The sequence below is a fragment of the Gymnoscopelus microlampas genome, assembly GCF_963454915.1.
Source record: "Gymnoscopelus microlampas genome assembly, chromosome: 5".
In the NCBI taxonomy this organism is placed as follows: Eukaryota; Metazoa; Chordata; class Actinopteri; order Myctophiformes; family Myctophidae; genus Gymnoscopelus; species Gymnoscopelus microlampas.
Genome location: NC_139942.1, coordinates 39,999,463 through 40,018,621, shown reverse-complemented (window position 1 = coordinate 40,018,621; position 19,159 = coordinate 39,999,463). Strand labels below are relative to the sequence as shown.

The following is a 19,159-nucleotide window of genomic DNA, read 5'->3' as shown; positions in this document are numbered from 1 at the left end:
TATTTTACACTGCCCATACCTGGCTCTGAATGCTGATTGCAGCTGCTCTCTCACGCTGGTACTGTAACTGAAGCTGGCGAGCGCGGACCTTTGCTGCCAGGCGTTCAAAGCCATGCTTGACCTAGACGGAGCACCGGACAGAACGGGTCATGAGTGGACTAGGTCAGTGGAACCGAGATAACACCACAGCACATTTTCACATTGAATTACCATTACACTTTGGAGTAGAACCACTGTGTGTAATTTCTAGAATGTCTAATTAAGGGGTGCTCAGGTCGAGCAGGGGTAATCCCCGCCCACCACCACGGAGAGAAGGGGTTCGAATCGGCCTCCTTCGAGGTTGTTCAGAGCTCCTGTTCAGTGGGAGGATGAACTGTGAAGAATAGCATGTTGCTCCACATGCATTAGATCCTCCAAGTGTTACGACCTTGTGGTAAAATCCCTCATTGTCAGGTGAAAAGAAGCGGTTGGCGGCTTCACGTGTATCGGAGGGGACAAATGTACTACACCCTCCCTGACAAACCAATCAGTAGTGGTCAGCAGCAACAATCGACTGCAGTACTGTACAATGGATAGTGGGAATGGGCAGAATGGTTAAATTGGGAGAAAAGGGGGAAAAAATTATGATGAAAGTGGGATTGCATACATATAATAGATAGTACTGTATTTCAATATTTAATTAACTTTAATTTGTGTCTGTGCATTCCCCAGCATCCATAATCAGGTGGGAGCAAACGTGATGCATTGAGAGCTTGTAGATCGGCAATATTTTGCGAAAAGATTTGCGGCCCAAGTACAGAGCCAGTCCAAGTCCAGTTCAATACATCTAGACTCTAGACTTAGTGAACTGGACCTGAGTCCTATAGGGTTTAAGTGATTAAGACAAGGGTGACCCCTATGAATAAACAAAGTGAAACCCATCGTGTTGCATGAGCTTGGAGCTGTCAGCTCTGATGTTCACCCACCTTTCTGAAGTGTCTGTCCTTCGTGTGAGTTCTCCAGTGTCTCTGTATGACCACAGCTGCTCTCCTTTTCTTCACAAAGCACTTCCTACAAAAGGAGAAAATAGACTAAAGTCATCATTGATTAAAAAACGAATATGCCACCCATCAACTCTCCTTCAATAAACAAGGCACTAAACAAGTCAAGGAGCTTATTTTGAATTATCCATTTCTAATCAATAGAGCAATCATTTTTTATTTCTTGTCCACCTTTGGAGTTGCACCACGGCAAGGTAACTACATAACCCAAACCTCTACCAAAGTGGTCTGTCCCTTTTAGTGGCAGTGGCTCAGGTGGTAGAGTGTCCGCTTGGGGATGGGAAGGTTCCAAGTTTGACCCCCCCCCCCCCCCCCCCCCCCCCCCCCACCCCTGCATCATGTCATTTCATACCACAGTCATACCTGTCATGGTATCCCAGCATGACTCTCTGTATGACGAGGGCCTTCCTGTTGAGTTCATTCTCTCTCTCTCGCTCCAGGAGAGAGTCATGTGCATCCTGAAATTGGGTGAAAAAAAGATTATACCTCTGCTAAGACTGTGTTTCAATTTATGAACTGATCAAATAGTCCATTTGAGGTCAAACTGAAAGCATAAATCTTTACAATTGCTTCTTGCACATTCTACCTTAGCTATTGCTCAAATGTGTCTAGCACATACTTATTACTAAGTAACACCATTCAACCAATGAACAATCATAATGTTACAAATAGCATGAGGCCATTAGTTCATACCATTAATCACATGTAATTACAAAACAATGTGTTAACTGCTGGAAAACAAGATGAAATTATGCAAGTTTTCTGCACCTTGAGGAAAATCTTGGTCTTGCCTATTTTCCAGTCTCCCTCTTCCGTTATGGTAGCCTTGCAGATGGCTTCACAACAGGCCACAGTTGTTGCCTAGAAGGACAACAAAACACATTTGAACATAAGATGACACTTGAGTAAGCTAGAACATGACATAATGAGTTAAAGTAGACTTGGTTCCCAAGCCATGAGCCATAGTTCAGGATCTCCTGTTTCCTTAACGTGAGGCAGCAGCATAATGTACAAGTGCACCCCCTGGACTTGACACTAGTATTTTGCAGGGACTTACCCCCTACATTCAACACTTTATACATTGTGCCAAGCAAGGAGGCATTGGGTACCATTTTTATAGTTGTTGGTATGATTTGGCCGGGGATTGAACCCCAACATTCTAACCACAAGGCTGGTTCATATGTTAGGTACACAACTGCACATACCGTATATATCATAGTCACCTAAGCATCTTAAAGGAGTAGTTCATCCCAAAAATGACTTATTTTCAATCAACAAGCATTGAATTCATGGAGATTTTTTTGTTTGTCTCATTCCTGAGCCAATAATTTGATGACCGGGTCATCGGTCAATAGGAGACTCAGTAGGAGACTCTTTGAGTCTCTTTTGAGTCTCCTACTGATATAGGAGATCAATAGGAGACTTCTACTGAGTCTCCTAATGATCGAATGGCTGGCAGTCTCCTATTGATCAAATGATTGGTTCAGGAATGCAACGAAAAATGTAAAATATCAATGAATTCAAGGCTTCATGGGGTGTGTAATTGATAGAAAATAAGGGTGAATTTTGGGTGAACTACTCCTTTAAGCAAGTACTATACTGTAGAGGGTGTCATAAACATAAGATACTCATATAAAGAGTGTCTATATTAACATTGGCTGCCAGAATTATTTATTTATTTTCTACAGTAGACTGCCAGACTTTTTCAATGAAAAAACAAAAGTACTCAGGAGCCGAGATACAGAGTTTTAAGTTAACAAGGAAGTGGATGAGAGTCTAAATCTTCGAAAAATCTTATCTCCTTGGTCTATGGGTCAAATTAAAAAAGAAAAAAAATATATATATTTTTTTTAATTTTTTAATTTTTTAAATTTTTTAAATAAAACGCAGATCTGCGTCTTTGGCAGCCTGCGTTATAAGGACTCAATAGAACGCAGATCTGCGTCTTTGGCAGCCTGCGTTATAAGGACTCAATAGAACGCAGATCTGCGTTTTTGGCAGCCAATGTTAACATTATCACGAGGCTGAGTAGACCATGACTCACTGTTTTGGGGTCACAGAGGGTCGTCCTGAGAAGCACTCTGTAGCGTTGTAGGAACTCTTTGAAGGTATGTTGAATGGGATACCCCAACCTCCGGACGCGGATGGTGTCCACCATACCAGAATACCTCAGCTGGCGCGTACACAACTCCCTGTCAAATGTCTGAAGGAGACATGAATGAATGAATTATACCGTAGCACAGGGGTCTTCAACGTTTTCAGCCCAAGGACCCCCTAGCTGAGAGAGATGAAGCAGGGACCCCCTCTATATTGTATAAAATTGTGTTTTAGATTCAACTTTTTTTTGTTTACGTTTACTGTTCTTTTTTCCCTCTACACCTATACCTCTTTGCCAAAAATAGCCGATCTACAAGCTCACAACGCCTCGCAGTGCGAGGCGTTGTGAGCTTGTAGATCTGCTATTTTTGGCTAAAGCTCTCCTCAGAAAAGGGATGCTAGGTTTCAAGTGGATATGGTAAAAAAAAAAAAACATACCACACAAAGATTTGGCGGACCCCCTGTAGTAACTCTGAGGACCCCCTAGGGGTCCCGGACCCCCTGTTGAAGACCCCTGCTGTAGCACCTTCACTAACATGGCACAGAACTGCTCAGTGAAAGAAGAACCCATTCAATCCGGGAACACATCTGTGTCATTTTGGATTTCTTTGGCTATTCAAAAACAGCAGATATACAAGCTCATAACGCGGCATGAGTGCCACGCTATATGAGCTTGTAGACCTGCTATATATTTTTTTTATCGTGAAACTTTGTGCAAATATATATTTTTTAAAGCAAACATTTGTAACTAATATTTTACAAATGTTCGCTTTAAAAAAATATGTATTCAAAGATTTGCAAACATAGCAGATCTACAAGCTCACGAGTGCCGCACTATGAGCTTCCATATCTGCTATTTTTTAATAGCCAAAGAAATTTAAAAAGACATTGAATGGGTTAAACAACATGGGTTCTAACAGCGCCATGGATCCCATGTGGATTTGATCTGGGACTTCATGTCTGCACTCTGCATGATTCCATTCGTATTGAGGGATTGTGTTGTGGGAAAAAGGATGCATGCTAATTGATTTTATTATTTATTTCTGGCATATAGATGACGCCATACTGATGACGTAAGTGAGCAAGGCTTCAGCCCGATCCAAGCCCCTTTGACTTCCTTTATAAAATACTAAAGTTAAATCATTTTAAAAGAATACATAAAGCATATGTGAATTAAATGCATGGGAGGTTCTTCTTTGGCCTACAGGTGGTGTGCAAAAATATTTTGGTGCTGACCGGTCCATAGGTTTGTGAGGATAGTTCCCGAAACACAGAGACACACTTTGTGTTATTTTCACTATTTCTATTTTATTTTATATTCGTTTTGCGATAGGGGGCTACAGAGGCTATGCTATTTGGGTTTCCTTGGCATGGAAAAGTTTAGGAACCCTTGAAGTAACTCACGTTGGACTGCTTATCATCGTTGGGCTTGAAGCAGCGGATGAAGAACGGCTGGCAGGCAGACAGCTTCTTCATCAGGGAGTCCAGAGACTGGCGAAACTGACTGCTCAGCGTCGGCATCTGCTTGCGGCCATCAGCCATGCCCTGTGAAGGCACAGGAGGAAGACCACTATCATGATGTTCAATGATATCATTCAATGACGCATACAATAATGATTATTTATGTATTTATTTGTTTTAGAATAGCCAATCATTTTTACCCCTTTTTTCTCCCAATTTAGGTGTTATGCCAATGAATACCCCGTTGTTGTTTTTTTTACGATTTATTTTTTGGCTTTTATCCCTTTATTGATAGGATAGTAGTCTGACAGGAAATGGGGAGAGAGATGAGCAGTGACATGCAGCAAAGGCTGTCGCTATAAGGATAATTCCTTTTAACAGGTCGTTCATGAAAGTCCTTGCGGTCTTGTTTCCAATGAGAACCTGTGAGCAATTAGGGGTTAAGAGTCTTGCTCAGGGACAAATTTAATTTCATCGACACATATGCTGGCCTGGCCTGGAATCGAACCTGGGCAACCAGGGCCTCTGGCTCCCTAGGTGGGCTCACTAACCACTCAGCTATGGCCGCCCCGCTATTGGGCCCCGCTATTGGGACTCGACCACGCCACGCGCTGTCAGGCTACTTTGGAGCCTAGGTGCCTGAACGGGTCCGCCAGCAGTCCAGGCCAATTAACACCCTGTTAACACAGCGTCAGCCCATAGGAGTCCCTAGCGCAATGACAAAAGGTCTTCCCTCCCCCAAACACAGCCACGAGCGTCTAGACTCAGCGGTGGCGGACCACTCGAGTTGATGATTAGTCATCGTCTATTTAACACCCCTTGAGATATAATACATCACACAGATATCACTTTTAGCAAATAATGGAGTAACATAGTTGAACTGTTAAAGGCTTCATGTCCATGTATGCTGGTTTCTGATCATAGACTCTTTTTGAGTTGGCTCTCTAGAATTAAAGTTACACTTTCATACCCGCAGAGAACTCTTGGGTGTCATGACAATCCTGCTGTTGCCGGTGCTCTTCACTCCATTGATCTTAAGCTCAGACTCAAAAATCACATGAAGTAACTTATTCGTGGACGAATCAATCATTTTCATGATGTCAGAACTGACGGCGTCTCTGTTCTTCTCCAAGAATCCTTGAATAACAAAAAAGAAAAGAAAGGACCCCAAAGTCAAAGTGTTATAAAGTGTTTGTGGGCCAGGATTTTATGTCCAATGAGATATTAAATAAGGAAGGTCAACTGATTTTGTTTTGTGTACCTTCTGACTCGTAGTGAACTACTCCAGCGAAATGGCGGATCCCAAAGTCTGTGTCGTGCTCGCTCTTAGAGGGGATGTACATGATGTTTCTGCAATGCTGCTGGTTCATCTTGTTCAGCATAGTCATGTCTGTGCCCTGTTCACCAGGCCAAAACAATAATCAATAACCCTTCTACTAGTAAGCCGTCAAATCTTATTTCACCCATTAAAACCGTGTCATTTCAGATTTGAGCGATATATACTGTATATATAGCAACATACGTTTTTCAGAAAACTCTTTTTAGAACAGCGGTTATCAAAAATAGCAGATCTATACAAGCACACCCACTTACATTTATTCAAGCTTCAAAATATATATTGAGCAGCATAAACATTTTCTAGAATGATCCTACTCAATCATTACTTGAACTGATGAGAATAGCAACAGAACGATACCTTTGGAAAATGGCTCTCCTCATCAATGAGAGCCAGCAGGTTGCAGGATGTCCCGGCCAACAGGTCCAGGGTCGGCTGGTTGTCGCAGAACCCGATGTAGTTCCAGACGATGCTCTCTTTCAGGTACTCATCCTGCTCCAGCTTGAATATGTGATGCACAAAGAACTGCTGCAGCTGCTCGTTGGCAAAGTTGATGCACAGCTGCTCAAAGCTGCCAAATCAAGTGGTGACATTTATTGTTAATTTAGAAATGGCTATAGGTGTAATCTACTGTAGTATAGCAGTGGTTCTCAACCTGTGTGTCGGGACCACCAGGGGCGTCCCCACATGATTTTGGGGGGTCCCCCAGAAGACAGTGAAGTGACAATTTATAGACTTTTAAGACCTTTTTAATACTTAAAAAATAAACAAATGAAGTGAAAAAAGTAATCAACAAACTATACTTTAATAACTGGTCAAACATTGGCCAAATTGTCAAATAAAGTATTATATACATTTTGAAAATAACCGCTCTACAAGCTCACAGTGCCTTGTGAGCTTGTAGATCTACTATTTTCACAATATTTATCTGTGGAACCGAGTCAAACAAAATGTAATGTCTGAACTCCTACAATTCCAAGTGCTTATCATGGTGGGGGGGGGAGGGTCCCTAGTTATCCCCAGTTATCCCTAGTTTAATTATTTTGAGGGGTCACTATAGTAGAGTATAGTCTTCAGCTAGAAGTGAGACCTCTCATCACCTGTTTGTGTCAAAGTCCTCGAAGCCAAAGATATCCAGCAGGCCGATGGACTGAGACGCATGTTTGGGGCGTTTGGCCGCCGTCTTGTTGATGACGCTGTTGATTTTCTTGACGATCCATATGAACAGTTTATTGTATATTGCCTGGAGAAGTCACAGATCATCATTTAAGTTGTAATGCACATGGGACCGAGATGTTGAAAAATGAAAGCCAACACACCTGATGGAGTACACAAGTTTTGCTATGTTTTGTTCTGATAATATAACCAGTGGCGAGCACCGCTATACCTTGACAAAGGCGTCTCTACAGTCAGAGGCCTGTTCAGAGCTGAGGGGTTTAGTCACGTTCTCCCTGTTGGTGCGGAAGGACCGATGGGTCAGACTCTTAGCCAGGGATGCACTCTGAACCTGAAGAAAAAGGATGTAATATTGGACCAAAGGTACAGAGATACCAAATATCTCTGTCCCAATTATTTTTGGTACAGACAATTTTTCTTTCAAACCCCAAAAAAGAAAAACTGCATTCAGTTCCAAAAATAGCTCAGCAAGTAAGGAATCCAATGAATGTACTGTATAAACCTCATACTTGCAAATAAAGTGATTCTGACTGTTAGTTGAACTGTTTTCATTTATTTCAGAGACAATAGACACTGATTTACTGTTCTCTAGAAGCATTCCTTTTCACTCAAACAGTACCATCTGCTTTCATACCCCCATGAGGACACAGATGTGAGGTATTGTGTGAACTTTTTGTTCTAGGTATAAATAATAACACAAGGAGAGAAAGGCTCACCTCAAGCAGTTTAGCCGCAAGGCTGAAGTGTTCTGAGGTGCTGACATCAGAGCTGTCCATGTTACTGAAGGTCGTAGCTGGTGGGCAACATGAAAAGATGAGAACTCTCTTCCATAAGTAATTAACAATATAAAATGATTTCAAGTTGCACTATAACATTTTTGACAATTCGTTAATTATATAATATATATTTTGTTTTATTAATTAAGCTCTTGAGCATGTATGTACATATACAACAGATTGCAATACACTAATTGCAAGACCCCCAAGTGGTCTGGTTCACCCAGGCATCTTGGTTAACCAAGATGCCTGGGTGAACCAGACTATTCAAAAATAGCAGATATACAAGCTCATAGCGCGAGTGCCGTGCTATGAGCTTGGAGATCTGCTATTTTGGAAAAAAAAAGTTGTGAAAATGTGTGCAAATCTTTGAATATAAATTTTAACTCAAATCTTTGCTTCTGGGGGTCCCTGGAACAAAATATTTTCAGATGGGGGTCCGCGACCAAATACATATCATTTTGGGGGTCCTTCACATGAAAAAGCTTGAGAACCACTGATATATATAGCAACATTTGTTTTTTAAAAATAAAATAAAAAAGGATTTAGAAGACATTTGTAGAATCCCCCAGAAGCAAATATTTGACTTAAAATGTTCATTTTAAAAACATATATATTTTACAAAGATTTGCACACATTTTCCATAATTTGTCAAAAACATTGCAGCTCATAGCGGGGCACCCGGTGCCACGCTATGAGCTTGTATATCTGCTATTTTTAGCGGTGCCAACCGCTCTACATTTGACTTTGTCTGTGTGTCTGTTTGAGCACGACCTCAGCATGACCTCAACAGCTGCGGCTGATTGCACACACACACACACACACACACACACACACACACACACACACACACACACACACACACACACACACACACACACACACACACACACACACACATCAAAGGCACCGCTTCCTTCACACAGGGTGTGATTTTGAATAGCCCAAAGAAATCCTAAAATGACACACAAATGCGTTCCCGGTCTTAATGGGTTAAGGGACTTATTTGGCCAGAATTTGGCATGAAGTCGGGTTGATTTTGGTTTCTCGTGTGGTTAAGACAGAGGAAGGAGATTCATGGAAAATGTCATTGATTGAAAGCTGTTTAAAAGTACAGAGGAAGAGTGGATCTGGGGGGAGATAGAGTGAACCTCCGCTTCAATAAATTCTCTAAGTGAAACATCTCACTGTCAAAACACGGCTGCCAAATCTGTGTGTATCAGAGGTGACATGTGGCAGTCTACACCCTCCCCAGGCCAACAGTAGTGAATGGCAGTGACAGGGACCACAGGCAATAACTAAATTGCAGAGAAAATATGGAAAAGTGAGAGTGTGATTTTTTTCAACGTGACTTTCAAAGCTTCATATCGGATCTTACTGGTAACATGCCACCACATTACTATCTCTGATATTTCATGAATCCTTCTCCATCAAACTAACTGTATGGCTGTGTAATCGACTCCAGCTGAACTAGAGAAGACCAGAGAGACTCCACCTTCGAAGCCCACGTTCCCCAGATGCAGTATGGCTGCCAGCAGCTTGAGGATATCCAAGCACTGGGCCTCTGTGAAGGTCAGGATCTTCAGAGCTGAGCGGATTCGTGTGTAGTCCTTGGCATCTTCACGTCCCTCACACAATATACAGTCACCCTGCACAATGATCACAGGAGTTATAGGGAGATAATATCTCTTTGTGTTTGGTTGTGCTGCACGTATGTGATTCTAAACAATTATTTTCGGGGAGCACTTGTTTTGTTTCACGCAACATTCTGTGTATGTAAGTTTTTTTTTTATCAGTTGAGATCAGTCAGGCATGCCAACAGTAATAATAAACGTCATAAACTTTATTTATATATAGCACCTTTTATGACATGAATGTGTTTTACAGAGCAAAAAAATATATAAAAAAACTATTAAAAAATGTAGAGGCCTTGAGGCTCATGAGTCCTGCCCGAGCAAGCCGCTAGGCCAGCGAGCCGCTAGCTAGGTGAGCGAACGCCAGAATAGGTTATCCCGTGAACCAAAACAAGCGGTCCCTCTGTGCGTCGCTGGCACCATGCTTCATTGACCCGCTCCGTCCACACGTCTCAGCCAATCACAGTGATCAGGGGTGGAAAATGTCATTAGGAAATAGGAATAGGACACACGCGGTTGTACAGTACCACTTGACATTCAATAAGATTATGTTTAAAGGCTCTATGAGTTTGCTTTACATACTTTTAAACGCTTTAGTATTGATTATAATTGTCAGTTGTTTCTTACAAAGCAATACCAGATCCACATTCTGTACACATCTGTCATGAATGAGAAATGTTTTTTGGAGTCTGGTTAATTTTATTTTAGAACTTGGGTTTCCAAATTCAACTGTAATTACCCTTGTGAGGAAATTGTATTTTGTGGCGTCCTCCAGGCACAGAGTCTTCTTCTGCTCTCTTGTCATCCCTGCCAGCATGGAGTAGAACATGTGGTAGTTCCTCTCCCCCTGGGCCTGGGGTTGTGCAACAACAATTAACTTTTACTATTGTAAAATCCTGAGTGTTCATTTAACTCTGAGAGTGTGAAATGGAGCCAACCAGACCCTTGAGGTCCATTTGGCTCCGTTTGCACACTGAGGATTTTACTGTGTACAAATAACTACAAAATAAGTGATTTAAAAACCACACATGAAACCAAATCAAGTAAAAAAAATAAGCTACTTTCATAGCTCCTTCCTTACATTTTTGCACAATAGTGAGAAAAAGCATACATGGTCTGTTGTATTTACAGCAACTTCAACAAATTAACAGTCTATACCCCCTTTATCCCTTTGAATGCGATTAACCAAAGCAATAACCATAGCTAAGAATTCAAAACTTGTAATCCCTATCCTAGTGGATCAGATTTGGATTTTGGGTAGTTCAAAACCCCCAAAATGCAGTGGGATCACTTTGATATCCAATCTGTGATGATTATCATAGAATCATCTCACAAACATTACTGTATGTCAATAAGAAACACATTTGACTAATCAAAGAATATCAATAACACCCAAAGTCCAAATCTGATCCACTCGGATAGGGATTAAAAGTTTTGAACTCTTGGCCCAGGCAATAACTAAAGTACATTATATACCTATATACTATATATACCTTTATTGAGGTAGTTTATGGATTGACCATATAGAAAGATAAGGAAAAGTGCGCTCTGACTACTGGGTGTGTATTTACTTGATGGCAAACACGGGACTTCTCCAGGAGGTACTGCTCCACACATGCACCTTCAATGGCTCCATCTTTGTTGAAAAAGATCTCCAAGTATTTCCCGAATCGACTCGAGTTGTCGTTATGAACAGTTTTGGCATTTCCAAAAGCTGTAGGGCACACACAAGTTGATTTCTTTTATTTTGACTGCTTTTCTTTTGGTGTGTGTGTGTGTGTGTGTGTGTGTGTGTGTGTGTGTGTGTGTGTGCGTGCGTGCGTGCGTGCGTGCGTGCGTGCGTGCGTGCGTGCGTGCGTGCGTGCGTGCGTGCGTGCGTGCGTGCGTGCGTGCGTGCGCGAGTACATGCACGCGTGTTTTGTACCGCTATTAGAGTACCTTCTAGAATTGGGTTGGACTCCAGTATCTGCTGTTCAATCCAGGAGTGTTGACCGCTGACTGCAGCAAGGAACTGCAGAATCAACTTAGTGCTCTCTGTCTTTCCTGCTCCGGACTCTCCACTGAGAGAGAGAGAGAGAGAGAGAGAGAGAGAGAGAGAGAGAGAGGGAGAGAGAGAGAGAGAGAGAGCGAGAGCGAGAGAGATTGGGGTATAAAAGAGGAAAGAATTCACTGAAACAGAAGAAAAAGTATTTAGTATATACGGTATAAGATAAGATAGGATAAGATTAGATAAGATAAACCTTTATTGATCTCTGGAGGGAATGTCATGGACAGTAACAGCAAGAGTAAGAATGAAACACAGGAAAGGTAATACGAGTAAAGGTCAAGAACCAAACCAAAGGTAAATTAAAAATAAAATAGATTGATTCTGACAACTGAAATACTACTACTACTATTACTACTAATATAGTCATCACTTGGTCCTTTATCCATCAATGTCGGGCCTGTTACCAAAAACCTTGGAGACTTATTTGATTATAAGGTTGATATTCTTACCTGATAATGCAACACTGGCTCTTCTGGTTGCGTCTCATGTTGTGGTAACAAGTGTCAGCGATGGCAAAGACATGTGGGGGGAGCTCTCCAAGCTTGCGACCATGGTACAGCCTCACCTGCAGTAAAAGCACAATATTAACCACTTAAACTCTATATAATTCATTGACTGGGGTCCCCCAGGGGTCTATACTTGGTCCCCTCCTTTTGTCCCTCTACTCCAAATGTCTTTGCTGACAATAGCTGATCTATAAGAGCTTATATAGATGGCCTTTTGTTTTGTGAGCTATTTTTTGAAAATCTTTGACAATGTATTTTACAATATGATAACACGAGCACTTTGAATCAATAAACCCAACTTCCTTTCGTGTTTAGGATGCAGGGATGCTTGGGTATGACTTGAGTGGCAGTGTGGCCCTTGCACAGTGGTGGGAAAAGTACTCACATTTTTACTTAAGTAAAAGTATAAATAATGCAATGTAAAAACACTCTGTTACAAGTAAAAGTCCGGAATTCAAAATTGACTTGAGTAAAAGTACAAAAGTATTGGCATCAAAATGTACTTAAAGTACCAAAAGTAGAAAGTACTCATTGTGCAGAATGTCCCATTTCACAAGTTTTCAAATGTATCTACAAGCTCACAATGCGTCTTATCGCGACGCATTGTGAGCTTGTAGATCGGCTATTTTCAAATGGCCAAAATGTATATATACGGCTGAAGTGAGTAATATATGTTTTGTAATAATAATCAAAATCAACAAAGTAACTAGTAACGAAAATTTTAAAATAATTGTAGTGGAGTAAAGTAAAAGTGGAAATACTCCATTAAAGTAAAAATACCTAAAAATTGTACTTAAGTACAGTACTTGAGTCAATGTAGTTACTTTCCAACACTGCCTTTGTAGTATTGTATCATCCTAAGGGAGAAACTAAAACGCCATCTTTGTTGGTTGGTTGATCAGATTAATTCAGTCACTCATTTTCTCGAACAATCTATAGTCAGCTAAGGCAGAAAATATGTATCAGTTCTAGGTTCAGACTTGCCTGGTCACCAGTATAAATGGGTAGTTCCTGGTATGGGTTCAGTGCCACCAGCACGGAGCCTGTGTATGTCTGATAAGAAAGATAAAATAACAATGTGACAATAAACTTTGATGGCTGTCAATATAATTCCAAGGTAGCAGTAAAATAACATGTCCTTCCGTCATGGCTTACCAACATTACTGAATACTGATACTTCAACATTAATTGTTACTGGAAATTCAGTATTTCATGAGAAAGTCACATTTACAGTATAGAGAAATACTGCATTGTCTCTGCCAGGTATCTTTTAATTCAATTTTTAAATAGATAAATGCCCCATGTTATACTTTCACAACATGTCACAATGCGATGCGTTGAGCGAGCTTATCTTGCTATTTAAAAGGTTTGATAATTTTTTGCCTATAATGAAGGTTGAACCAGGTTGAAAGTGGTTAAGTGGACGCTCAGTGGTCACTGCCCACCGTGACGGTGTGCAGGTTGTGGGTTCGAATCCAACTTGGTGCATCCGGCTTTGTCGAGCGTCTACACGAACACAATTGGCCCGTGTACGGGGGAGGGAAGCCAGGCGGGGAGAGTGATATCGGTCATTGCACGTACTCCTACGGGCTGGGGCGGCACCTGTCAGCGGGGAGTGTTGGGCGGGAGGAGTAGGACGCAGGCTCTACGTTCTCCTGGTGGGGGCTCCTCACTGGCAGGTGAGTCAGTAGGATACGACAGCAGTGAGTCAGTGACAACACAGAAATGTGTGTGGGGAGGAATCAATTGGCATAACGACTAAATTGGGGAGAAAAAGGGTTGAAAAAATAATTGGCTACTCTAAATGTAATAAAAAAAATAAAAGAAAGTGGTTAAGTCTTGTCTGTACAGGATTTTATTAATATGAACCAATGAAAAGTATTAACAAGAGCTTGTGACTAAACAATAACTATATTATATCATATATCATATCAAATAATTTTTTTCCCATTTCCTGAAAAGTTATGGTTTTGGACATACAAGGTTTCCACTCGACAGTAGTCTCGCGTGGCCAGACTGTTGCCTCCCACAATTTTCAAATGTTTCCGGTCATACAGTCTGGGACTCGGAAGCTCTGATCATGCTTAGAATATAAACCGGATGTGAAGCTTCCTCACCACTTCCGCTTCGTCTTTACAGTCGCGCAAATTTATCCTAATATAAATACAAATCATCTAAGTATACATAGCTTGCTGCTTAGCAGAAATGGAAATTAAAAAGTAAAGTGTAAAGATATTTTAAAATATATTTTCGTGAACGGAAGTGCCAGTTTCCTTAAGCGGATTTCGGGAGTTGTAGTTCCAGACTCTATATAGCATTCGGAGATAGTGGAATAGTTGTCTGGCTACGCGAGACTAACTCGACAGCAACAAGTGTTTGGAGCAGCAGGTGCACTTCCTGCATTTCTCTGCCAGGTAATATTGACCCTTCATACAGCGGCCATTTGGCTCTCACGTCATGCGTCTAGATGGGGTGAGGTTTGCCACTCCTCGCCAGTATAACGTGAGAGCAAAATGACCGCAGAGAGAATATGGCCAATAAACAGGCTCTAAGTAATACAACAAGACCATTGAAATAATTTAAGATAACACTATAAGTAAGATAAAACCTTTATTGCTCTCGGGAGGAAAGTTCCGGTGTCATAGCAACAAAAGCAGTTAGAATGAAACACAGGAGAGGTACAGTACAGGTCAAGAACCATACCTTATAAACTATTATAAGAATACAATTATAAATCAAGATACATCTAGAAAAAGTGCTCCTCGGAGCAGATACGTTATTGTGGCCTCCTGGTGGCGCTGTAATAGGCCAATGTGAAAAGGGTGCCATTTCTTCTTAGGCCTTTCATGGCAATCGGACACTGCATTCATGATTTGAAGCATTTCTTGCCAAAAATTGTTTTGCTAAATTAGACCTGCTGGTGGCGCTATAACAGGCCAATGTGAAAAGGGTGGCATTTCTTCCTCGGCCTAGTGGGAATGTGCGTGTGAAATTTCACGGAAATCACAAGCTGCGTTCATGATTTGAGGCATTTTGTTAAAAACGGACCAATTCTGCAAACTTTGGAAGCCAACCTTAGCCAATGAGGATGGAATATGGGAAATCGGACAGATCCGGGTTGATCACATGACTATAGAGATACTGTCTACCGATTTGCATGACGGTTGGATAAAATCTGTAAGAGTAATATCAAAAATTTGGTTTTGCAGAAATCGGCCTCCTGGTGGCGCTATAACAGGCCCATGTGAAAAAAGGGGGGCAGAGGTTCTGAATTGGCATCGAGGGAGTGTGTGTGCACAGTTTCGCAGCGACCGGGCCAACGGTGCCGGAGATTAGCTGCTCGCGGACAGACACACACGGACACACGGGCGGACGGACGGACAGGGTACAAAACATACTCTCTCACCATGCCTTTCGGCATAAAATCATCTGTGTTAATTTAACAAAAATGGAACCAAATGGACACTAACCCATTCAGAGAATGTACAAATGTTGTGGTACATGTTGGACCAGCCTTATGGATCCATTTGGCTTCATTTGTACACTCTCAGAGTTCAAGGTAGGGTAAGTGATTTTCTTTGGCTAAAATAAGTGTTAAATAGCTCTATATTCTGATAGTACTCATTGCTATAGAGTGTTTGTTCAGTAACAGCTCTTTATCAAACAGAAAATGCATATTCAGGTCGGGATAGCAATCAGGATAGAGAACTCAGTCAGGATACAGATTAAGTGAGTGAGAGAAGTGATGACACAAATAAATGAGGAGACAAAATTGGAACTGGATCACTATCAAAATGAAGCTGATAAATGGGTACTCTTTCCTGATTGGCTGAAATTTTGTCACCTACCTGAAAATGTATTTTCTGTTTATTAGAGAGCTGGAGAGACAGGGAGGCCCCTGTGACTGAACAAACACTCTATAGAAATGATACTATCAGAATATATAGCTTTAAGCTTTTAACATAAAGCTTTTTGTTTTAACCAAAAAATATCACTTACCCTACCTTTAAATGAACACTCAGGATTTAACAGGATACTGTATGTTGAGGAAGGAACCTACATAGATGATGCCTTGCTTATGTCGGACCATCAGATTCCGGAGGAGTCCGGCCTCGGTGAGGTCACCCAGGCGGATCATGTCGTCCACCCCCTCCACTGACGTAGGGTGCATGACCCTGAGCGAGGCTTGCTGCTCCAGGGAGAGGCTGCGTTCCTGAGGAAACAAATGGAGAGTCAAGCATACGATAAAAATACGCAATAACTTAATGCCAGTGTTTCTCCAACGTTTTACATGTCAAGGACCCCCAAATTAGTTTTTGCCCGTGGACCCCCATCTGAAAAGATTTTGTCCCAGGGACCCCCCATACAAGATGTGTGTTGTTGTTGTAAAACAAATTAAAACAAATATTCCAGATTCACATTTTTTCAAGACTTTTTGAAAAGAGCCTATGTATATAGGGTTAAAGTGGTTAAACTGATTTTGATGCAATATTAACTCATTTAGCTGGGGACCGCCTGGAAGCCCCTCAAGGACCCCTCGGGTCCCCATACCCCACTCTGAGAATCACCGACTTATGGAATGCTTTGCATCAAACAGTGGAGGAAAATGACAATGATGTAGAAGCAGTCTTTGGAAACCTAAATAGGTTGAGTATAACCTTATGTTGTCAGAAGATTGGAGATCTCCGCCTACGTCAGGTGACATCTAAATTCAATGTAGTTGCTGCAACAGCGCCGAAAACGGACGCTAACATACCTACAGTAAATTCCATTGCTTTGAGAATCAATCCTGTCAATGGCCCGATAGGAAGGACCACCCTAAGGTCTTAAAAGTCTTTTTTTTTTCAATCTCAGAATTGTTTCTACCCAGTGTTAGCAACTACATTGAATTTAGATTCAACTCAGCAGATGTATCGGTATGCAAAAGATCACAGATCTCAGATATGGAGTGTGTGTTTTTTAAAGGGCGCCTATTGTCTTTTAAATTCCTGAAATAAGACTATAAATTAACTGACAAGGTTGAAGAAGAAAAGTGTGTGTGATAAGGTATGTAAAAAAAACACACTAACAGCAGTGGTCTTAACATACATGCACACACATTAACCACTTAATCCTCATATACGTAGGCCTACTTTCATTTTCATTTCATTTACTAGGGTCCCTAAGGAGTCCGTACTTGGTTACCTCCTTTTTCCCCAATCTACAAGCTCACAAACGCAGCGTGTTGTGAGCTTGTAGATCTGCTATTTTTGCAGAATGTTCACCTATTATGACATTGCCAGAGTCAATCAGCCCTGAAAAACAAATAAACTATGATATGCGACAGCATACTTACATTTCCCTCATCGTCGACCAGAATCTGGTCACCAGAATCTGTCACTTTCACCCTGGCTCCGATGAGCACCCCAATACTGGAGTCCACCCACACCCACTCCCCCTGGGAACACGGAAAAGAGTACGTTGACCGTACAAGTAGGGTTAATGTTTTATGATGATTCAGTTATCACCGCCACACAGTTTACAGTATTTCCTTAAAGGAATTGTATTTCAACAGGAACGTGAACTTTATCCAGAGCAAGGTTATTAAGTTAAAAACCGTACAAGTAGGGTTAATGTTTTATGATGATTTAGTTATCATCACCACACAGTTTACAGTATTTCCTTGAAGGAATTGTATTTCAACAGGAATTTATCTAGAGCAAGGTTATTAAATTAAAAACAAGAATTATGTGTGGGGGAGAAAGAAAAATGGTGAAGGCAGCACTATGTAACTTTTTTTTAATGAATAGAACATATTTTTTTGTTTTTTCTCACTTAAATTGAATTCATTTTTCATGAACAAAACACATAAGACAAAAAGCAAAGAATAGACATCACATATGTTGCCGAACATCATCTTATATAATAATAACAATATAATAAAATAAAGGGAAGGCACAAGTGCTGTTCTATGTTGGTAGAGTATGTTAATACAATATAACTAATACAATTGGTGTGGTTGTATTTTGTCTCCCTGCTCTTCTATTGAGACATTTAGATTGTGGCAAAGGTCTCATGTCTCACCTAGACACAGGATCACACACAAATTTCGACCTGGTAGTCAACATTTAATTCATCCCCTGAGCAAGCAGGCAGGCTCTATTAGCTCAATGGTAAAAATGTCAGCACTTAAGCAGGAAACCGGGTTCAAATCCAGGGTAGAAGAGGAAAGTTACTGTACATAGTGCAGCTTTAACTGAAATAAAAATTTAAACTAGACTAAAACTAACTGAAATTATATTGTGTACTTACAAAACTAACTAAAATAAAACATTTAAAGATGTGTGTCTAGTTTTAGTCTTTGTCAATTTGTTCAAATTTGTCAACGGAAGAAGCGTAAGGAGGCATTGGTGCATTGTTGTTGATTGAAACTGGAGTCAATTGACTTCACAAAGTGTTATGTTTGTATTGTACAGTGTAATACCTATTCTGAATGTCTTAAATGTTGCCCCTGACAAATACCCCCATGTTATAAATAATAATACATTAAAAAATATATAATAATGAAACTATCAAAAACAAAAGCTAAAATGAAACAAGCAAATCCACTCTGGAAACTAACCAAAACAAGTAAAAGTAAACAATTAAATGAAAATGAATAGAACAAAATCAAATATAATGAAAAATACAAACCTACCGTATAATAACTCTAATTCCAGTCATTACACCCAACTGAACAGTAATTTCCTGGCAAAGCTATAACTTCTTCATTAAAGCCCCTAGAAAGAGCCATACTAAGTTTAAAGACATTTGTACAAAAACATGGTATAGACATCAAGATTTTGGGGGCTTACCTTCCTCAGCATCACCAAACCACAGCGTTCCTATTCCCTAAACAAAACATAAGCATACAAGAGGGAATATTCCATATTGCCATCCATTCCTACACACATTATGTTGTCAACAACATAAACAGCTGACTATTGTCTTCTTCTGACTCCATTTCTATGAATTCATAAATCATATTTCATTGGGATATACTGCATACAATCTTCATGACTGCTCAAATCCGCAACCGAGCAGAAATGACTGAGTGACAATGCCCGG

The 19,159-nt window shown here is 40.8% G+C and overlaps 1 protein-coding gene across 1 annotated transcript in view; it reads right to left on the bottom strand.

The window, feature by feature from the left end:
• The window catches only part of LOC311045093 (unconventional myosin-VIIb-like), a gene marked incomplete at both ends in the record, with an annotated part of 37,668 nt that extends 18,750 nt beyond the window's left edge, over window positions 1-18,918 (bottom strand). Inside the window, 21 exons of the mRNA XM_084056901.1 lie at window positions 20-121; window positions 966-1,050; window positions 1,404-1,498; window positions 1,809-1,901; window positions 3,085-3,243; window positions 4,542-4,682; window positions 5,569-5,735; window positions 5,860-5,995; window positions 6,295-6,505; window positions 7,035-7,177; window positions 7,322-7,441; window positions 7,827-7,903; window positions 9,382-9,535; window positions 10,260-10,373; window positions 11,092-11,234; window positions 11,459-11,580; window positions 12,017-12,132; window positions 13,058-13,126; window positions 16,134-16,286; window positions 17,409-17,510; window positions 18,907-18,918. Of these exons, the coding sequence (XP_083913027.1) occupies window positions 20-121; window positions 966-1,050; window positions 1,404-1,498; window positions 1,809-1,901; window positions 3,085-3,243; window positions 4,542-4,682; window positions 5,569-5,735; window positions 5,860-5,995; window positions 6,295-6,505; window positions 7,035-7,177; window positions 7,322-7,441; window positions 7,827-7,903; window positions 9,382-9,535; window positions 10,260-10,373; window positions 11,092-11,234; window positions 11,459-11,580; window positions 12,017-12,132; window positions 13,058-13,126; window positions 16,134-16,286; window positions 17,409-17,510; window positions 18,907-18,918 (2,514 nt within the window). The remainder of the gene's footprint in view (window positions 1-19; window positions 122-965; window positions 1,051-1,403; window positions 1,499-1,808; window positions 1,902-3,084; window positions 3,244-4,541; window positions 4,683-5,568; window positions 5,736-5,859; window positions 5,996-6,294; window positions 6,506-7,034; window positions 7,178-7,321; window positions 7,442-7,826; window positions 7,904-9,381; window positions 9,536-10,259; window positions 10,374-11,091; window positions 11,235-11,458; window positions 11,581-12,016; window positions 12,133-13,057; window positions 13,127-16,133; window positions 16,287-17,408; window positions 17,511-18,906) is intronic.
• Window positions 18,919-19,159: the final 241 nt, after the last annotated feature.